The 22,889-nt window shown below is 42.6% G+C and overlaps 1 protein-coding gene across 4 annotated transcripts in view; it reads right to left on the bottom strand.

The window, feature by feature from the left end:
- ncaldb (neurocalcin delta b) overlaps nucleotides 1-22,889 on the bottom strand; it is a 96,005-nt gene that overhangs the window by 8,298 nt on the left and 64,818 nt on the right. For all 4 annotated transcript variants that reach the window (XM_015357976.2, XM_015357977.2, XM_015357975.2 and 1 more), the window contains 2 exons: nucleotides 13,308-13,704; nucleotides 1,416-1,521 (listed from right to left, as the gene is read on the bottom strand). In XM_015357976.2, coding sequence (XP_015213462.1) covers nucleotides 1,416-1,521; nucleotides 13,308-13,685 — 484 coding nt within the window. In that variant the 5' untranslated portion in view covers nucleotides 13,686-13,704. The remainder of the gene's footprint in view (nucleotides 1-1,415; nucleotides 1,522-13,307; nucleotides 13,705-22,889) is intronic.

A 22,889-nucleotide genomic window follows, 5' to 3' on the forward strand; every position in this document is an offset into this window, starting at 1 on the left:
AGTCTAGAGAAGAGAGACTGGATACATTCCTGGTCTTAAGGTCTTTTACCGACAGCCTAAAAAAGCAGAGCTATTTTGTTCTGAGCATGAAGACGACAAAAGGACCCGATGCAAGAATTCACGGCCCTCAAAGGCGCTGACTTAATCAACCCAGAGGTCGCCCTCAGAGCCAACGCTGAAATAAAAAAACAGTTCTGGGAGTCTGGGACAAGCTACCCAGCCATGACAATACTATCACTTACTTCTGGAAACAGCTATTAAATACTACTGCAACCAAATCAGCTATGTGGGCCAAATGTAACCTCTTGTTTGTCACCTATCTTATGGTTTTATCAAGCAGCTCAACTCACAACATCACATTGCTCAACTAATCTCACCGACCCAATGGACGCTACAGAATTGTAAATGAATGGTTAGTTCTTTACTTACTGCACAAGTTCATGTGCTCTGATTTGGTAGAAACGACACCACAATTGTTCCTAAACAACCGGGATTTTTCTCATGCTGTGGAACAAGATCCACAGCATGGATCTGTTGTTCAATCAACTACTGTACATTCGTGCACTGAAGAAACACTGAGCAGCTTGCTTGTAAAGGAAGTGTCATTTACCCATTGTGATTATCTGAAAAACAAGGTATTTTATGTTTGCCAGTTAAAAGAAACTGCAGAGCTATACCAGCAGGTGGTGCTCTCTGGCTGTTTTGGGCATTCAATAATTCTTCTACCTATGGATGACACTTCTTGCTCTACCTGTACCTTCATCCAAGAACCCTGCCACAAAACCCATTTGGTGAACCCCCTACTGACCCGATTCAAATCGCTCGACAGCATGAACTGGACAGAGCGAAGTCTTAGTAGAGCTCTGTTCCCGAAAGCATGACACGCTGCAGATCTTGAGTGGCTACCAGTTTTAGAGCTGCACGTGTACACCTTCTAAGGTAAGACAATCTTTAAAAGCCAGATAATGACCAGGTTCCACAATCTTCCTTTGTGGAAACTTCAGGGGCTGTTTAAATGAAGGTCTTTCCTGTTCCTTCCTCTGCCCTCAGAAGCACCAGATTCGGAAGAATCCTTCAAAATACAACTGGATGAGATCTGTGGAACCAACAGGCTACTAGCAATGGAAACACGGGTCCAATGACAAGTTGATGTAATGTCATGTAAAGTTTCTTTTGCTCTCTAAGGTGTACGTCCATAGAATGGAAAGTGACAACAGACAGCAATGAGCCACTCTCAGGTATGAATGCAATACAGAGATGAGACCTGACCAGAAGGAATGGGAAAATTCAAGTGTCCAAGCTCTTGTTGAAGCACATTAAATACATAGTCACAAACAGGAAATACAATGCCGCCACCACTGATATTAACCATGGGGCTGTTGGAATTGAGATGCCTTGTGGAGAGAGGACCTTACCATCTCGATTGGTATCCATCTGCCTGAAGATCTTCTCCGTCCTCTTCTCAGGGGTCGACTCATCCTCAGGCATTTTCATCACCGAGGAGACCATCTTGTAAATTGCCTGGGGAGAAAAAAGCACGACAGGGGCAGAGATTATTGTCTCTGCTAACAGTGTGCAGTGCCCCTAAACCAGAACCTGCGATAAATAGACATCAAAGGAACTAACAGTGCAAGGACATCAGGCTGCAAACCCTGTGTGTTTCAGTGAAATCATTCCACTGTGGCTTTCCACACAGGAAACTAATAACCACAAAAGCTAACAAAAATGCAGAGCCACCCATACCGCTGTTCAATCAGGCTTTTACAAATTACTGCTATTACAGTTACTACTATTAGTCACCATACAAGGTTTCTAATGCACGCTGTACATTAGAATAACAGTTTCACGAGAATGCTATTAGATGAAAAATTGCATCTATGTAGGTAATTTTCTGAGTGGTATCAGCTAAACATTAAGCTGTATTAAGTGAGAAGTTCATAACTTTATAGAAATCTACTGTTAACAAAGATGGTCATTTGGCAGTGTCATGATACGGTTCTCTTCTTCTTCTGGTTATTCACCAAGCTTTCCTATTAATGTAAACAGAAGTTGACATCAAGGCTGTTACTACAATGTTATAGAAATGACCATGTTATTACAATGTGGCCTTATCAGCTTACCATCATTCACACTCGGATGACTTTGTCATCAGCACAAGCCCTGATTGCACTTTCATTAGTCTGTTTCATTGAAAGCCCCCCCCCACCCCCATCCCCAGAAAGAAGAAAGTTAAATTTTGTGCCAAACAGCAAAAATACAAGCCTGCATGCAAAGAGAACAAAAAAAGGCTTGGGACAGAAAGTCAGAAACTCTGATAAGCAACACTCTCATAGGCTTTACAAACAATGAGAGGAATCTACTGTGCAGGCAAAACAAAATGAGCAACTATACTGGTTTGGATAATACTAGGATGCCGCATTTCAAGCAGTGTCCAAGTGACATCTTTGTCCAGGTTCTTCCATATACAGAGGGGTGTATCCTTCGCCTTCTCTGGAACACACAGTAGATTTGAATGGCTTTTTTCCTCTTCCAGAAGGCTGCGGTTCTGACTGTGCTCGAAGTGAGATATACTGGCACGTGACTTTAAACGAACTCCAAGGGAGAAAGGTAGGGGGTGGTTTTGCGGATGCGAGCACAGTGCTGTATCCGGGGGAGATGGGGGTGTCCCTCCTTCCAGCTTGCTTTGCGGCTGGCTACGCCCATTTCTGTGTTTGTGCCAACGGGACCTGGACCATTCCCTGCAGACGGGGGTGGGTGGGCCGCTGTCACCTGCTTTTCTCCACAACCGCACATCAGCTGGTGCCGAGCTGCAGAAACTCCGGTACATCAGAGGTGCCGGTCTGCCGGAACTCCACAGGCTTCAGCGGCCCAGTCATCTTCCATGGGCTGGAGTCCACAAAAAGCTCCGTCCAACGACAAGCCTTCGGGAGCCAGATGTGTGTTGGATTTGACAGGCTGTACTTTTGCTCCTGTTGGCTGTATTTCATTAGCTGACAGTGGTCCTTTTGAGCCTGCCCTTCTGTCTCCTGACGTAATACATGACAGATGTCTGGGGTGACGCTCGGCAGCTGTAAGACCATTGCCATTAAAATGGGTGATGGACTTATGAACAGGTCTGTTTCAGAGACAAAGAGCTTGAAAGCAAAATCTAATGCACAACATCTGGTAACTGGACAGATAATTGCCTGCAACAGTCTAATTGCAGATCTGATGTTTTCACAAGTTATGGTTTCCATTTACATCCTTTACACAGATGACTGGATGAGTGCCAGGAAGCTCCATCATTTTCAGTAGTGCTAATTTCAATCTGCACAGGTACATCTACTGGATACGAAAAAGCTAGTATACAGCAAATATCTTAATACATGCACTGCTGCACTACAGTCTTAAATATCTTTGACATTTGGACATAATCAGGCGTTATAATGCTAGAAAGCTTCTATTAACACCATTTGTTCCCATCTAGACATCAATAAAGCCAAAAAGTCTACTTTTTGCACAAGAAACCAATATATAAAGATTGTTAGCTAAAAGCAAAACGGTCAAGATTTCAGTAGAAGACTGCCGCAGAACTGAGCTTCTGCATGTCGAAGAAACCGGAGTTAAACAGCAAAACAATGCAAAATATCAAACCTTTGTACAATGGTATGTATTTGCAATTATTGCATCTTCATTAAATAATGTACAATATATCTGTAACACCGCCAGCATTCTCCATTAGCCAAAGCCAGAGAGATGCCTTGTTTCACTGGGTGGGAACATGGTTATGTGTCTAACTGAAAGCAGTGCTTGTGTGCATTATTGTGTCTCCAGCAGACTGAAGATCAAAGCGCTGTATCTCCCCCCCACTGATAGTGGATGTGTTGTACACTTTCACTGCTGTGGCACCATCCAGGTAGGGACTATTCATTTGTGGTGGTGAAGGGGAGTCCCCATCACCTGTCAAGAGCTTTGAGGGGAGTGTCCAGAGAAGCACTAAATAAGAATAAGGGATTACCCCCTCCTCCTCCTATTACCATCACCACGTATCACCATTCCTGCCGTGTTTATTCTGTCAATCTGCCAGTTTGGCTAAATCTGACAATACTTGTAATACAACATTAATAAATGTTACAATTCTAGGAGCTGTGGCGTGGGTCAGCAGATAAAAAAGGGGCACATCTGGAACCCTAAATTTCAGATGCTGAAGAGGAGGGGAATAACAATTAGTGATTGCACAATGACAAGATATAAATTGGACAACGGCAGCGATTCTAAATTCGAGAAATCTGGAGCAGGTACATACACACGGACATAAAAGCAGCAGCCTAGCTGAGAAACAAAAAGCCATGTCGGACTCATCTTGCACAAGTGACGCTCTAACAGTTTTGTACTGGAGCCAATGCCTGTTTTAGCTCGAGTCCTGAATCGGGGCCCACAGGTCACACGTCTTGAAAGGAAGCACAGGGTGGTTTCAAGATGCCAAAAAGAGCAGAGGCTGTCCTGCACCATCACAGCCACCTCTCTGGGCTGCAGCGATGGAGCTCGGCAGGCCTGCTGCTCAGTCTTCGTCTCAGCGTGCAGTCGCTTCCTGTCCACACTTTCGTGTCTAGCGCCTTGGCGGTTTAGGGTTTTTCCCCCCGATTTTGAGTTTTGACCGTCTCTCGGTCTACTGACGGATGTCTGAGGCACTTCTTTTCTGATATTTTTTTCTTTTTTGCCTGGATCGATCTAGTTTAAGAAAAACTTTGCCAAAAAACAAAATTCGCTCACTACCCCTGAAAACAGAAGTGACTTATAAAAGACGGCTCATTTTAAAAAGTTACATAATAGTGCCTTAAGCTCTCATTATTCAGAGAACGTGCTCCGTTAATAAACTTATTAACCCAGCGTAGCTTTCGTTTATTTCATTCTGACACAAACACCTTCCTTGAAGTCAAGGGAAGGTCACAGAACTCAGAACTCAGTGTTCTATTGCAAATATTCGTAAGATGAAAACAAAGATGAAAAGCAGCCAAAAATGTAGCTTTGCAGGAAACTCACCAAGAACAGTTTTAAACCAGACTTTAAGGAAAACCAAGCTGTGAAACACCAGACGGACAAGTTGAAGCTATGGCTACAGACCGAACTTTGAATCACGACTGACTGCTACACAATAAGCAATGAGTCCTGCCCCAGCTGGACAGGGCAAGGACCCTCCTGACCCAGAGGTGAGTCAGTGTCCGTCACCCCACACGAAATGGTGGAGCAGAGGGAAAGGAAACGGACATAAAAAAACGACCGGGGATCCACAACAATGGGTAACAAGCATGTAGATAAGTGTGAGCACAGAATTTCAAGAACATAGTCAACATCCCATATACAATAACAACTAGATGGACATGCTCACAATAAGGTCCTGGGCGATGAGTTGCGGTGATGAATGGGGACGTCAACAGGGTGACACCAAGCTATCTGAATGTTTATATGAACAGGTATGGAAGACCTCAAGTGAGGTCACGCGACAAAGGCACGCAACAGCTCTCCATCTCAGGCGTGGAAACAGCAGGGCCCTCTCTTTACTCAAGAAAATGACACAGGTCATCGTTTCTCCACATGGCTGGCAGAGCACAGCGTTTCCTCTCAATGTACTTTTTAAGGGCAGGTCGGCACCTTGTGGTTCACAGGGTGTCCAGGGTTGTCATGTGCCTTGAAGGGAAAAGTAAGGCAGTCCTGAGGCACAGCAGCTCACTTTCCAGAGCCATTAGCAGGTGTGGAACTTTACACTGAAGGCACGTCTTTTGAGGGGAAACACTTGACTGTCAGCACTTTGTGGGGAAGGAGCTGGAAGTGTTATTAAGCCACTCTCCTTTCAGAAACTCTTATAACGGGCAGAATTCCTGTCTCACCAAAGAGACGGCTGTATTATTATTCTGCCTAACACCCTTCTTTGTCATTTCCTCTGAAACGAGCAGCATTGTTCATCAGAATGAAACGCAAGGCCTTTGAATAAGATATGTAGAACAGCTCGTCTACTGGGAGTCCATAAATGTAGATTATTGCACCCTTTCCAGCTGGGAAAACGTGGTCTCAGAGGCAGTAATTGGTTACATGCAGTTTTAATGGGTGATTCATACGTCACGCAACGCTGTCAAGACTACCGTGAAAACTAGAGAGCCTGTGGGAGGCCAATGACAAAGGGAAGTGTTCTGTGGCAGCAATGCTTGCTGAGGCACTGTGTGACCACCAGAGGGCAGCATGTCTGGGTTTTGTTCTTACTACCTGACAAACGAGTAATTCAATGTCTATCTCCAAGACAAAGTAAACTGGAAAGTCAAGGTATGATCTTACATCCCTCCAGGCTAGGAGAATGTTGTATATTACAAATGTATCTAAAAGATGTCTCAATTGACTTAAGTCATTGATTTAGGGTAGGGATTGTATGGGTAATGGCTAACATACTACTGATTCCATATTAAACCAAAGAGAATCACATCTACTTGGACGCCAACTAACCATCTGTTTTATCTGAGCAGCCCAATAGTGTAGTTGAAAGTTTGGAACGCCAGCACCTCCATTCTCTCGTGGCTCCGGTAACTGTATACATTTATTTCTAGGTTTTTTATGACAAATTCAAATAAATGTAGATATGTATGCACTTAATTCATTAAAGAAGGAAGAGGGCAGGTGGCAAAGAAGAGACTGAAGGAGGCAGATCAAACGTGGGAGAATTTTCATTTACAGAAAAGTCATCTTACTGTAGCATGTTCCCAGAACTAAACACCAGGCATGAGCAGACAGCACTGCGACTGAAACGATCATCTCAAAATGCTACAGAACCAGGAAGAACATTCAGAAATATTTACTTTTTACACCCGTATAGACAAGTAATGCAATAATGGACTGTTAGGTACTTAAGGTACCTAAAGGTACTTCAAAACACTGTAATTACATTTTCACTTGAAAGCACATGAATACTTCTGGCTCTATGCGATGTGCCCTAAGGCAGATGTGAGAATAAAGTTAAGACACAAGGCTTGCTGTACGATTAAATTGATAATTTCACAAAAAAACATGAAATGTCTCTTCGTATTACTGATAGCTCCCAATGAAATTCTGTCAAAAAAGTCCATTTAAAAAGAAATCACTATCATTCATCACCTACTGTATACTCTACTATTGTTCAGCTAAGGCTCGTACATGTGTAGAATATTATAGCAGCTGTCACCCTGAAACATAAGTGAGACTTCTTAACTGCAAAACATCTAAACAGCCTGTCTTGAGAGTAATCGTGGGGGATGTCAAATTTAGCTCAGTGCAAGCACCAAGTCACCATAGAATATCCCTTCTTTTACAAACGACAGAGGAATATATACTGTAGCGGAGTGCATGAGTTGGTCATTTATCAGGAGTATCAAAGAATTGGTGCAGGTGTTCGATACATGCTTGAGCTGCGCAGATCTGGTGACCAGAAATTTGCTATTTTTAATGTGCGGTCTGGTCATGTGAACTATCATAGTGCATCGAAGTGGAGAGTCATGCACGCTACAGCACGGCACAATTCACATCCTGCCTCTTTTCATTCAGGAACCCCAGGCACCGAAATTCAGTTGTGGACGTTTGGATACAGGCCTATTACTCTTTGGGTTCACAGAAATAGAGCAGTTTTATATAGCATAAAAGAGATGCAGAGACCGAAAAACTGATTCTTAATTTTCAGCCCATGATATCTCCCCAGCTGGGATCTCTCACCACCAGAGGCATACTGCACATTTATATGCACTGAGATCCTTGTAACACTTCAAACAAATCTAGCACAATCTTGAAATTTCAAAAAATCTGTTCTAATCTGGTCTTATTAGGTCAGGAGGGCTCTTGTCAGACCTCTCATGAGTCTGATTCCCAAGAGAACGGAAATCAAGATATCGTTATTTTTATTTAAAATATGCAAAAATGTCCATAGACAGAAGTTGTCTGGCCATCTTTTACTTTACATGTTTATGGCATATTCTATGACAGACAGACATCCACTGACTGGAATGATAAAAAGGATAAATTATATATGAGCCTTGTAGCCGGTAGCATTCCAACAACTTCTTGGCACTGGATTGAGTGCCAAGGATGATCTTGACATTTGTGTCCTTGGCATCGTCTATTTGCTGAACAAGACAGCTTTGTAAACCTGCATCCCAGTCACAATATACTGTAGAAACAAGGATGCATCCTAATTGAGATTGTTCCACTCTCTACATGCACATTTTTGTGTGCAGTGGGGAGTTCCCATTGAATAAACAACAAGGAGACCCAATTCCAGCAAGGCAAGCACAGTGCAACTCTTTTTCTAAAAATAAACTCAAGACAGGAAAAAAAGTCAAGCTTATTCCTCTCTGCATTAATCACATCACTGTCTTTACACATGTCTTTAATGCTTTTAATGACTTTGCACAGTGGTTAATAAGCTAAGAAGTAAAAAAAACAGGGTTGTCAGAAGGCAGAAATTAAACTTTTTTAAATATAACTGGTGGGGTACAGCAATCAGATTTTCCAGAATTTGAGGAGGCAGGGCCTTAAAAGATGGTAGAGAATGGTTCCCACACATTTAAGACAAGCTGACATTTTGGTAAAATCCAGACTTCATTAGGTCCCACGAGGCGTTTCCTATAACACAGCGCACATGTTCTGTGACTGAGTGTCAGGAGCTGGTCTAACTCCAGGCCTCTGCTACCTTCAGGGGACACGGGAATCACGGGAAGGACTGAGATGCAGAAAATGGAAATGCAGCTCATTCAAGCATATAACAGCAAAATAACAAAAACACTCCAGGCTCATACAATACACATATATGTTAGTAAAGAACTGAGTTTTTGAGGAGCCTGGCCCGAGATAAACAAGTAGATAGTCTTCCCAAACTGTTTTTTTTTCCTTATCACATTTAACTTAAAATGCCCCTTTTCACAAATGATTCCTTCCATTTTAATAACGTGCATTTCAGCCCTCTGCTGATCGATATTGATACCATCTTTCAGACCAACTGAAATCTGTTACCTGCTTCTCTACTTTAACACACAGCACACTTGGGACCTGGTGACTGGCTTCAATTGTCCAAGCAAACTGGCATTTAACTTCCTAGTTGAATTTCAGGTAACCTCCCATGAATCACCTGTCCAGACGTATTAGGTCCCAAAACGATTTCTATTTTATTATGCCTGAATGTGACTGTGCAGTGAGATAATGGCTAAGGTTTCATTTTTTTTGTTTTCAATATTCTTAAATTAAGTCCTTTGTTAAATTCCCAAAGCTCTATTACAATGACGGATATATAAATTGGCATAACAGAGTGTTCACATTAAAAAGGAAATCTAAAATTAAGATCCAAAATGTGTACAGCGAATGCGATTTTGCCTGGGAGTGTCTACTATTACGACAAATGTTGAAACACTATAGGTCAAACAAACATTACTGTTCTACTTTAGGAATTTTCAACCGTCAGTAAGTTCAAAAAGTTTTGAAGCCGGTGATTCATCCCACAGATCAATCACTGAACAGTTAATCTACTTAAATCCTGTGATTTGAGGGAGACACAGAGACACATGAGTGACCAATGAGTCACACACATACTATCTGAGCTTGTGACACCTTGGTGCTAGGCTCCTGCCTTTCGACATTCAGAGTACAATAAACAGACACTCTTAATATACTGTACAACAGCAGAGCTTTTCTTTTTCGCAAGGTCTTTGCAATACAGATTAAGTTCTCGACGTTGTTTTACAATATTAACTCTAAAGTCTTACATAACCCACTTGCTGACATTTTAGCAGAGCACAAAGGAACACAAAGGAAAAATGGAAATTGCTCAGTTAGAGTATATGGCCATTCAAGCTCACTCATATGGCATAATCTAAATCAGCCTCTGTCACAATCCAATTAATCCAATTAATTTCTGAAAGACTCTTGAAACAATGTAAAAAATGTTTAAACAATCCAGTAAATAAAGCTCAAAGTTACAAGTATTAGCTCCTACTCTCTTTAGAGTGTTTTTACGTTATGCAAATATACCGACCTTAGCTACTCTGATGTCATGTAAATGGAAAGGGTGAGGTTTCCATAGCTGGCTCTCATTATGAGACTCGGGCCCAAACTGAACCGAGCTGGGCTCTGTGCAGCAGCACTGATATGAAGAATGAGTGCACTCAGCTTGATTTGGAAAGAACCCACAGTCGCAAAGCTAATCACTTGTTTCTAAAATTAAAACAGTCTTTGAAGGGAGCTTTCTGCAAAGAAATGAGGGAGAGCATAACTAGGACATATGCCATTCTTAACTCAAAACAGTCACTCAGTGCAAGTGGGCAGACCGTTTCTCTATGAAAGAAATTTACACCACTCCCACTGTAACCTTCAGTTGTTAACTCTCCAAATTGCTCTTCGTTACTGGTAACTGAAATCGTTCGCAAAAGCACTGTTTTGTGGTCGTTCAACCTTTCTCAACAAATACTGTTCCACATCCAGATTGTAACCATCAGTTTTCCTTTTATCCCTGTAAAACACTTTGGTGTTGCAGACAGTTGCTTTTTATATCTAATCCATTTCATCTACAGGTTTGGCATTACATGTTCAAATTAAGAAGATGGGCTACTTAACTTTAAAAGGCTATTAGTTACAGTGATCAATATAAAGTGCCTGTTATCTCTTAAAAGCAATTTCCCCTATGTGTTACTTATTTTTAAGAAGTAATCCCTAAACTGTAATGGGCTACTTTTTAAAAGTAACGTTCCTTAGTATCAGTCTTTTCTGTCTTTCTCAGAATGCTTTTAATTGTGTTTTACATTTGGTTCTTTCCCTTAAACACCTAAAAATTATCTTGTATCAATTGGTATGCTACATAAAAGTCTAGTTTACCCCCCAAAAAACCCAAATCTAGTAACAAATGGAGCCACCGAAAAACGAGAATTGTATACATAACAAAAAATAAAACGCATATATGTCTGCAAGTATAAATCTCAGAGGCTCTTGAAGAAAGTGGTTCACAGGGTCAATCCTCTCCGTATATTCAGTACACTCAGTATTCAGGAGCCTCAGGCAAACCGTGTTGTGCAATTTGATCGGAGAACAATCTGAATAAATTGGTAGATATGGGCCCGGGAACGAGGTGTCAGAAACGTCAGAACTAGAGCAGAATAATCCAAGGAGCTGCTGGGAAAAAAAGCATGCTTTCTCTCCATATTGAGGCCTCTCTCCTGAACATAATAAAAGTGGAATTACAAGGAAGAAAAACTGAGGATCACTCCGATTAGAAAGTAAGAAGAAAAATCTTAAATTGCCCTCCTGGGGTGAATAAAGCATTTTGATCTGAACTGCAATCTGCACCCAAGCCCCGCAGGCTCACCAGGGTAAAATGTGACTCAGCTCGTGTAGCAGGAGGAGGTGGCACACGGGACTTCCCACAAGGATGAAGTGCTGATTCATCCCAGGGATTACCTACCCCCCGGCAATTCCTCTAACCCTTCCACAGAGCCGGGCGGACGGGAGAAGTGGTTTGCTCGGGGGTAAAACCACAGTGTTTGAAGCAAAAAAAAAAAAATGCATTATTGCCCTGGAATCAACCCAGAGACGAGCAACCAGAAGCAATTCCCGGGCATAAAGGAATGTCCCACACCAGCAGACGAGAAGGACTGAACCTTCTCAGGCCTGAGCAGAGAGGACTTTGAGGACACCTGGCTTCTTTCAAGAAACAGCTGGGAGAAATCCTCAGATTAATTAGGTACAATTCATTATTGATTATCCAAAACGGGCTAGATCATTAGGACTCCAGAGTTCTTGTTGCTCCTTATGATGCCACTCTTTTTGATTATAAGGCAGAGCTTATATGTAGATCTTCATTTATTGTCCTGATGTGCAAATAGGGGGAGGTGTTATGATTTTGTCAGCTTTGTTTTCTTGACATCAAATCCTCAAGTAAAGGAAAGATGTTGTAAAAGTCTCTTGAGGACATACAGTGGGTAATGCTAATATACTGTACTTCACTTCATTCAGCTTTGACAAACCTTGACAAAGAAAGCTTGGCAAATGATCCAAACTGAAACAGCAGTGTACTCCATAGAAAACATTTGAAATCATGGCACTGAATACTGGAATGATATTGATGACACAAAGTATTTCTTAAAGCCCTGTCGTAATTTTGAAATGACCAAAAAAATGCTTTGCTTCATATTCTTGGAGTGTTTTCAAATTGAAAGATTTTTTTTTAAAGAAACGCACTATAACCAACTCAAGTACCAATCTGTAGCGTTTTCTCTGGCAGAATGCTGGAGCATTCTAATCCACATTCAGGGCTGCAGCTCAGCTGATCTCCAAAGGGAAACATTTCACAGAGGGTCCCGAAACACCCTGTATAGCTTCTTCTAAAGCGAATGAGCCTTGTAACCCCGATCAGAGCAAACACTTAAGAATACACGGGGAGGTGTATTACTGTTTTTTTCAGACGCTTTAAAGCAAATGGGGTTTATGTAAATATCCCTTTAACTGCCCCCAAGTCCACAAGTTACATTCACGACATACTACTCTTACCCACACAATCCGATAGGAAGGGATCAGACGAATGTGATTGTGTGTACTTCTCCTCTTGCTCTTCCGCTATTGCTTTATCGTGTGGTGTTTGTTAACTTTTGAATACATTTTAAGCAGTGCACCTTCACCTTATGTAAACACCCCAGCTTCATAGTTTATAAAAAAACGTCCGCTCCCTCATACCTTAGCTCAGTCGTGAACTCATTTATAGGCATTAAGAGAGGCATTCAAATTGCAACAAAGGCGGTTGGTTTCAGGGCAGCAGGGTAGAGCAGGGGTTAGCCCTGCTGCTTTGGAGCGCAGGGGCCCTGGGTTCAATTACAGACCTGGAGCGCTATCTGCGCGGAGTGTGGACGCTCTCCACATGCTCGTGTGTGGCGCTCTGGTTTCCCTCCACAGTCCAAACACAGACCGTTACGTTAACTGGCTGCTGAGAAAAAACTGGCCCTGGCCTAAGTTTGTCTGTCTCTGTGTGTGTGTGCGCGCCCTGCGATGGACTGGCATCCCATACAGGGTGCACCCTGCCCTGAGCCCGCTGCTTCCTGGGATAGGTTCCAGCTCCACCTGCGACCCAGTACTGCATAAAGCGATCAGGAAATGGATGGATGGCTATCGGTTCCCACATTCCTTTGTTATGACTTAAACACCTCTCCGATAAGCGCTCCAGACTCCTGATCTTCGCAGACGATTCTAGCTGGTGTTCCACCTCCGCCCAGCCCCCCGTCAATAGCGACCCGCGCTTCGTACCAGTAACCAGCCAGCAGTGGCTCCAGATTAAATCATACCTGAACAATTTCCAGCATTTCCGACTTGCTAATGTAGCCGTTCCCATCCAGGTCGTACATGCTGAAGGCCCACTTCAGTTTCTGCTCCAGCTTCCCCCGGGAGGTGACGCTGAGCGCGATGATGAATTCTCTGAAGTCGATCGTCCCGTCTCCGTTCGCGTCAAACGTGCGGAAGACGTGCTCCGCGAACTTGGACGCGTCCCCGTAGGGGAAGAAGTTCCCGTATATTTTCTTAAACTCCTCCATGGACAGGTTCCCGCTGGGGCAGTCCCTGAGGAAGCCCTTGTACCACTCCTGGATCTCGTGCTCGGTGAAGTCCGTGCTCTCCAGCAAATCCTGCATGACCTCGGGGCGCAGTTTGCTGTTCTGCTTCCCCATCTCGGCGTCTGGGTTTCAGCTGCGAAGACAGACACACGCTTATAAGAAGAAGAAAAGGGCATTCGTGGGCTGATTTCAAACAACTGCGACATCCACTGCGTCAGACACTTCATCTCTGAGTCACGCCGTAAGCGGCACCCGAGCTTTTCAAACCCAACCACAGGGTTATTTTTATTAGGGCACCTGAGCAGAGACCTCGGCGGTTTCCAAACAAAAGTCCTCTCATCACGAAACTTTCCGCCAGGCTCATCATATAGCAATCAGCCGAGGTGAATGGTCTTATTGACAGTCTGCAGACTTGGGTGAGCTTTTCATTGTGTGCATTAACGTGAAAGAAGTGGCAACCCTAAAAAAATAAAACCACAAAGATTTTCTCCCACAGCTTCTACATTACTAAATTAAGTTCTGCATTTTGAAGAACAACATCCTTGAGGCCACTTTTTTCTTCTGGAATTGGAAACACGCGTCTTTGGACCTGCAAATCTTTTGCATTGAAAAACGATTTCTGTTTCATCTAAGCCTGTAGACGTGTCTAAGCCTCTGAGTCGTACATTAAAGGAAGAGATTAATTCCACAGAAACAGTGGGGCAGCTGGAGCCTGCAGACAAGGGATCAGAGAACTACTGGCTCTCTGCCAGTGTATGCAAAACTGTTAAGAGGTTTCTACAGGTACTGATATTCCTGCCTTATCTCATTAATAATTTAAGCTTTTCATTAGAGGACAAATTATTCCCATCATTGCAATAATTAAACTGATCAGAAAAAAAAGTTTAATTTATTAGCTCATCATTAGCTAGGATTTTTTTCAGCCTGCAAAAAAAAATATTTCATTTCAGTGTATTGCTGGTATCACAGAATACATCACATTGGCCTCATATGAACCTGTGACCATCATGCCCTTTATGATCTTTCATTTACCTCATGGTTGGACCACCAAACTCTGATCCAGATGAAAAACCTGACAACTGGCAATGCTGCAAGGCATGACAATTGTACGAGATTCATAATCTGCTAGAGGCAAAGTCGAAACCACTGAACTAATTTCTCTTTCAGTTTGGCAGCAAATTAACTGTTTCACTCTTCAGAGTTGCAGAGGTGAAGAAACTAAAACTGTAATTCATTCATGCTCAGTCAGGAAGTAATTTAGAAGATGGCAAGAAATGATCGTTCACTTTCATCTGGAAACATTTAAGTTGTTTTTACTAAAGAGTGAAGAAATTCTAATCAGCTATATTCTGCAGAACATGACTGATACTTTTTGAAAGCGGACAAAATATTAACAGTATTAAAAAAAGAGGGACAAGCTATATTTCTGGGACCTCAGCACGGTTCCATTCTATAGATACAGTTGGAGTCAAAACTATATTGCCAATGATTAGTAGTAGGTGCTAAGAAAAGGTCATGTCCCATTTTCAGAAGTGGTTTAAAGTGCAGATGTATATCTTTTCAGGCAGAATTATATCTGTTCTGTGCCTGAGTTAACAAAGAGTCTGTTTAATGTCAGCAGTGCACTGACAGCCTCTAAAATCCCCTTTAAACAGGAAGTTCCTATCACTCCAGCTTGGGTTAGCTGTTTCAACACTAATTAGACACGTCTGCACAAAAATAGTTTTTAAAACTAAACCTAATGTTAAATTAATCACACTATTTCATAACAAGGAACTGGGTGACCTGCTCTAATGGGTTGCTGGGAATTTCAACTCGGGTGATTTTAGATATCCGATTCTTTGAGCTGTTCCTCAGTGTTTCAATTCTGCCTTTGAAAAAAGCTTATTATTTCAAGGTGTTTCTAAAGGTTTTAAAAACTGCAAAACACATGGAAGGACCAGGGAAAGAATGAACGTTTACAATTTACTAAACAAAACAAATGAAGCTATACATACCCATATACTGTATGCATGACATGTTTAATTCATAAAACTCTGACAGTGCAGATCATTTAAAAAAGGCAGGGGAAGCGTTAAACTAAAATGTCATTTTAACCTTATCACTCTGATGATGCACTGTTGGGTTAATCTTTAGATCTGCTTGTATGCCAGTCTCATCAGATTGTCAGTGGTTAGCAAACGATTAGCTATGAACTGAGGGCAAGAAATACATCAATGCATGAAATATGTACTGAACTGACAGCATCTAATCTGTACAGCAATGCATAAAAGGAAATTGTAGTACTTTGTCAGACAATGCAAATGTTTGCTCCTCCTAAATTGCCTGGGAAATGAGAACCTTCCAAGATGGAAAAACAGCCATTCAGCCATTAAAGTGTATAAATCTCATTTCAATCTAAATCTCATATATATTTTTGCTGAAGCAATTGTAATCGTTAAGTCAATAAGATGCAATTAAAGAGTATGTAGTTTTCCAGTCTAACAAACATTTTTCGCACAAGCCTTTGAATTTCTTGATAGCAGGCATACGACATCAAGCTGTCTACTCATAATGCACGATGCCCCCACTCCAGCCAGCCCTGCAGATTCACGTAAGAAAGTGCAACTGTATACTATTATTGGTATCCTGATTCTGATTCACTGCAACTTTGATCTTCCGATCTTCCACGCCGAGCTTTGTTGCTGACGTGTCTCCGTCAGGCACAGCCAGCAAATCCTCTGCCAGCAGTTTGAAAAGAACGTTCCCTGGAAAATGGCCAAACAACCGTTGTGGGCCAGAGAACTCGTTTTTAAAATGTGTGCCCTTTTGACATTATAACTCAAAGGTTTGTAGGAACAACAGAAATTAAATCGGCCGGCTTGTTGTACCATCCTACTGGCTACTGGAACTCATCATGATGCTGACAGCAAAAATCATAATGGGCAGAGTTCTTAATACCTCTTTGTACATGACCAGAACAGCCCACGACACTGACTTCAATAGCCATAATCAAGGTATTCACAGCGTAGAGCAGCCATATAAAAAAACACCTGTGGTAAAAATGCAAAAGAGTTTTAAAAAGCATGTTATGCACAGGGCCTAAGCCTAAGCCTGAAACAGGAAACATTTGACTTTTGTCAAAAAAAACCTTTTTGTGAAAACGGATGTGATCAAAGATGCAGCATGAAGGAGATACACAATCACTGGTCAAATGCACGGATTGTTAGGACAGCTGCAGTGACACTGACAACTAATTCCTACAGGAAATGTTCCTAAGTATTTTCAAAAGACTTGGGGATTGACTCAAGAGAAACAGACACCTCTCTGTTAATACCTAGAACTAATATGAATCACCACTCAGGAAAAAAGCCAAACACTTTCAAGTTTAATGAGTTCAGTGGAAAAACAGAAAGGAACTCTTTCACAAATTTCACTTAATATACAATGTTAAGTATCAATATAAAAGTTGTTTGAGTTTACCATATAATGGAGAGAACGTAATTTTGAATATCAGCACAACTACATTAAGTTGCATTTGTGATGAATTCCTGCTACCTTACTTAACCTTTCCAGTGTTCCATCCAAATGATTTAATGATTCAATAGAGTGATCAATGATATTATAAATGACACTTGGAGGATGAATATTACGATAAAAACTACACAAAACTACGCATGATAACTGCAATCCCTGTAAAAAATGTATTCAAAACAAATCAATCCCAGTTACCTCACACATGCTGCACTACCAGAATCAATTTAGTTGACACCTGTTTAATTTTTCTGCACTACAATTAGAATAAAAAAAGAAAAGTTGCCAGACTCCTTTTGTTTCCATCACATTGTCTGCGATATGGTGGTTTTCTCAATGACGGCCGACTGCAAGGCCCATAGTGATGTTAATTTCGGACGAATAGATTATCCACAGAATTAGTGAGGTGTGAGTGTGCTGCCTCCTTTTCAAATTGAAATCAATAAAAAAACAAAACAAACTACGTTCGGGTTTTGAAGAGGGAACGCTTCCCAGAATATCCGGATTGGAAGTGAACTCGCCATTTGATATTTAGATTTCAGGAGCAGTTTCAGTCTCCCATCTTCGGATGCTCTTTCGGTTTCACTGGCCTGTCTTGGACACGGAGATTCACCCCCTGTGAGTGTACACGATGTTGCCATGGAGACCCTTAGGAGGGCCTTTCACAGCACCACTGAGCAGTCTTACAAAAAAGCATTAGCCAGGGTCGAACAGATCAACACTACTGCCTCAATAAAAAAAACAAAAGTCAATGCAACGGGTTTAAAAAAATCCAGACCTCCTGTTAAATAAGGAGAAAACTGTGTTGTGACATGTCCTGTAGAACGCACATACCCTGAGACACTGCATTGGTGTGTGAGAGAGAGAGAGAGAGAGTCTTTATTATGGACCATTAGTCAGAGATTCAACCATGGCAAACTGTGGCCATCTCACTCCTCCCCCTGTATGAACACAAGTGTGAATGTTTCGTTAAAAAGCCATCTACGAGATGCGAGTGAGAGAATCCGTGTTTTGAAAGTAGCAGTGAGACGAGGTGGAAGGGTCACGCGGGCGACCAGGACCCCCTCAGCGCTGGCCAGATGGACAGGTGGCCTGGACGAGGGACCAGAGGGGGGGGATGGGAGGCCTCTGGAGAGCTGCTGACCCAGGGCCTCCTGTCTGCACCGACAGCTGACCTGCTGGGGAGGGGATGCAGCTGCTCTGGGATCTCTCTGGCAGTCAGGGGAGGGAGCTGCACGGGCAGGGGGCGAGGCGATCAGACAGGTGGGAACCATGTTGCGGGGTCATCGCTGCCATCGGCTTGTCACCACCTCCACGCGCCAACACTCTCAAAGCCACAGGGCGGGTCAAGTTAAATTTACTGTTCAGATAATGTCCGAAAGACGCCGAGGCGGTCAGCTAATCTGGCGATCAAGGGATTGACCGCTTTATTTTTCTCAACAATGCACGGACACTGCCTTCCACGCAATTCACTCTTCATCACAGCGGAATGATTAACATTCCTGCACGGCCCAGTGCTGGGATTAATTTGTCTCTCTAAAACTGGGGTGTGCAATGTGATCTCATGACCTTTTTAAGGCTTGGTAAAAAAACAAACACCACCACCACAAATCTATTGCATTTTAGCAGTGGATTGCACACGCTATGCTGTTTGTTTTCTCTAAAGGAACATCCTTCCCCTACAGTAATAAAGATTACTGTAGCAATGATGCAGGTAACAGGCACATATTTTAATGGGAACTGGCTTTTATGTGTTTTACTATGAAAAAAGTAATGAAATTGGGACCTGGAAATTATTTTAGTGAGGATCTAGGGTTTAGGAATCTGGGATTAAAGCCTTAGGGGACTCTCTGGCTAAAGGATTTTCAAAACATCAGAATATCACTGATGGGCAGGATCCACAGCTTTCTCAGCTTTGTCATCTTGCTCAGCTGGTCCTTTATGAAAAATGCGGTTACAGTTAAAGGGATCTGGATAATCAACTGTGACTCTGGATTTATCTAAAGCCCTTTTGTTTTTCTCAGTGGCTCATGTGTGGTTTTGGAGCAAGCGCCTAACCATGGGATGGGACACCACTCCTGCAGGGTGGATTTTAAATGCACAATGGCGCAGTGGCAAGGTCCATCTCTGTGCGACAGGAGTGGCAAGTTCATGCTCAGAATGAACAGTTTTCTCCGAGGCCAGGGGAATCCCACTTCCCCTCTCCTGCCTGGCATTACTCACTTTTCACAGCTGACACGGCAGCTTGCTGCGCTACGGAGAAGACTGGGAAAGAACTGGAAGGTTACATAATTGAGCTGCTGATCTTTTTCTTCACACATTTAACTGTTCATAGATGTAGCGTCACAAAATGCTGAAAATATTATTCCCCACTCCATCTTCCATCTCAGACTGTTGTAAAGTTCTTGCCACAGGATATGTCTGTGGCAAACACACCCATAAAGTCAAAGAAATGTATCCCTCTATTTATGTATATATTTGTTAAATAATCAAGCATTGATTTTGATTATTGTGTTTTGAGCTCATTAATTGATTAACTGTTCATCCATGACTGCCTGGGATACATTCAATTGACTTTGCTGCATGAGCACTAAATGAGCTCTTTAGTGAGAGAATCGATAGGGCACAGGTGATGGGGCTTTAACCTGGTGAAAACCTGGTGAATGACAAGCTAGGTGAAAATCATAGAAGATAAATACCAAAACATGCATGAGTCTTTTATTACCAAAAGGATCATTTCTTTGCTCCTAGAAGTGAAGCAAAGCCCTTTTTAGCCATGAAGCAGGGGGTTTTGTAGACCTGACGGACATCAGCAAATGGAGTGCAGACGTGCTTAACGATGCACTAATTGTGAACAAGAGACGGATCGATGGAAATGGTCTGGGCGAGAGATGCTGTCACAGAACTCTGCACGCAGAGCACTGTGCCACACGCTGATCAGGTCCTGGGAACCTCACCTCCTGCCCTTCCTGGAGGTTCACTCCGAATGGACAGCATTCCAGCAGGACAAGGCCTGCCCTCATGCCCTCGTGTGCTAACAGCTTTCTCGGGATACGAGAATGTGCCCTGCACAGCATATAAATTTCAGAGTGAACGGACACGTGCTCCTCCAGGCTCTCTCACAAGGCAATGTGGTGCTGAGCACGAGTCACGATGCACTGCATATACCGGCGGACGGTGGTTACACACTCCAAGCCTGTGACTTTCACAGTAGTAGTAATAAATGCCCTGCTGATCAATCCTACTGTTATTTTTCTGAACTTATGGCAATTGGAACTAAGACGAGTATTTTTACATTTATGGAACTTGAAATTCTTTCTAAACCTCAAGAACCTGGTCTTGACAGCCTCATAATTCATGAACAGCGGCATGAAGTATGTTTGAAAAGAAAACAATCTGAGACTTTATCCAGTTGGTGTATAAAACCATCTGCCGTTTTGTGACGAAGAGAATGAAACTGGATTATTTTCATCCTCAAGATAAAGACTTGCGTTTCCGTGCACATTGGAAAAGTCCAGTGTAAAAAGTGTATTTATACATCTGAGCTGTGTATATTTTCACCGGGGTCACATGGGATTCCTCCCACAGTGCAAAGACATACCGGTGGCTTATTCCGGCGTCACACTGCATGACTTTTCCTAGGATTTTCAGTCGTAGCCTTCATTTACATGAAAATCACAGTGAGTTCTAGCTCGTTACTGTCAGCTGTGTAGTGCGACACCCCCAGCGACTCAGTCATAGCGCCCTTAACAGCCCCTATGACTCTCTGCGACTCTTACGGGTTTGATTTTCTTGTAGCGAGTCACGAGTCGTAGGGGTGGGCTCTTGTGCCTGCGACAGTCAACAGCCAGTAAGTCAACAGCTCAACCGGATGTACACTACCACGACCAAACAAGTGCAGTCTACTCCAAGTTTTTCAGCGTATCCTCTTCATTTTTCCTCGTCACAAAGGAGAGCACAGGCTACAGTGAAGGTGACAGATACCTGCTTGCTTTCCATGTTGTTTGTTTACTTTCCTTTATTCCGGTGTGACCCAAGTTGATTGGCTGCCAGAATGAGGCGACCTCGTGGTACTTTCGCGGCCCGGTACGAGATTTGGTGCCCCTGATGCGAGTGCATCTGTGTGTGTGCCCAGTGATGGACAGGCATCCCATCCATGGTGTAACCTGCCTTGTGCCTATTGCTTGCTGGGATAGGCTCCAGCTCCCCCATGATCCTGAATTGGCGGAAGCAGTTAGAAAACAGATGAATGGATTATTAAGCGGAATGTTGCATTGAATTGCCATGGTAACAGACTGCGAGGTATCTGCTTAAAAACAATGGTGAGGCTTTAAGGATTATACATCTATTGATTGGTCAATCACAGTTTCTATTTTAATGAACTATTAATAAACTTGCACACTAGGCAGATCTGAGAGCTCTAATAAGATCCTCATCTTGACCACCTACCGGCAACTGAATGAGAGCGATGGGTCACATCACCTACACCTCGTGTGTCACCCCTCTACGCTAGAAACACTAGCCTGCATTAGGAAAGTAACTGCAGAACACAGGGAAGACAGATTAGAAAAAAAAGCGCTGCTTCAACCTGCTATGCTACAGTCCTCACAGGCTTGACAGAGGCGCATCACATAGGAAACACCCTTACTCTGCTTGTCCACTGCAGAGTAAGGCACAGACCTTTATTCATTATTGAGGCTCTCTCAATGCACACAGTGCAGAGGAGGCCGATACTGTATGTTCAGCTGCTGTGTGCTTGCGGAAGATGTCCTGGGTTGTAGTTCAGTATTATGCCTAAATTTGCTTCTCTGAAGTGCTGCGGCACTCACCATAATAGTCGTATAGGCCCGACCAAATCTTTTGCTGCATGAGGTCTGGGGGAAGTTATCACTGACTAAACAGTGAAAAAACCGATGGAGCAAAATGGCCCCCACCAGGGCACATGTGTGAGGAACAGAAAAGTCCTTCAATGGTAACAGAGGCAGGAGTAACCACATAACATTAGACTCAGGCTGAGAGGATTCTTTGCCATCAAAGGTGTGTGGAGACACCTACCTTAACACTAATGTGTTAATTATCTCTAAGAGGAAGAAAAAATGCAAAGTGATACTGCACGCCTGTTAGTATCATGCAAATGAATACCGGGTATTGACAGACATTTAAATAAAGGTTTATATAAAGTTTCATTTTAAAGTTTCACTGGTTTATGCACAATTACTCTCTGTCGTAGTTGCAGGAAAACGTCTCAATTTCTTGCATCAGCATTGACCAAGTATTAAAAGACACAGATATTCAAAGAACTGCAAAAGGTGCAGAAAAGAATAGCTTTTCATAATGTTCTGTCTGTATGACTTTGGGCGTGGCAGAACTAGAGATCACATTGTGGATTTGGCGCACTGTTACAGAAGTGCAAGACTAAATACGGTAGCTGTAAAGTAGATGCAAACAGAGAAAAAAAGGAAAATGAAGGGTCAGTAAATGTGTCTGAGCTAGGTGTTGGAGACTCAAGTTTAATTCTGAATGTTTTTGCTAGTGGTCATTTAACATGACTTAGTCACCATACCACCAGAAATACCACTCTACCTCGTGTTTGTGCATATTTTAAAGGCCAACCACAAAAGCATGGTTGGTGAATTACTTTCTTACCTTCTGAGTCTGACACTACTCCTACCTAACATGTCCTGTTACCACCAGATCAGGTGCTAAACACGTTTTTTAGTTCCATCTGACTTTTACACAGAATAGCTGTTCCAAAATCAATTATACACTCTGAATCAGATATTGATTTGAAAGTCCCATTTTGTC

This window comes from Lepisosteus oculatus, chromosome 10 (assembly GCF_040954835.1).
Source record: "Lepisosteus oculatus isolate fLepOcu1 chromosome 10, fLepOcu1.hap2, whole genome shotgun sequence".
Taxonomy (NCBI): domain Eukaryota; kingdom Metazoa; phylum Chordata; class Actinopteri; order Semionotiformes; family Lepisosteidae; genus Lepisosteus; species Lepisosteus oculatus.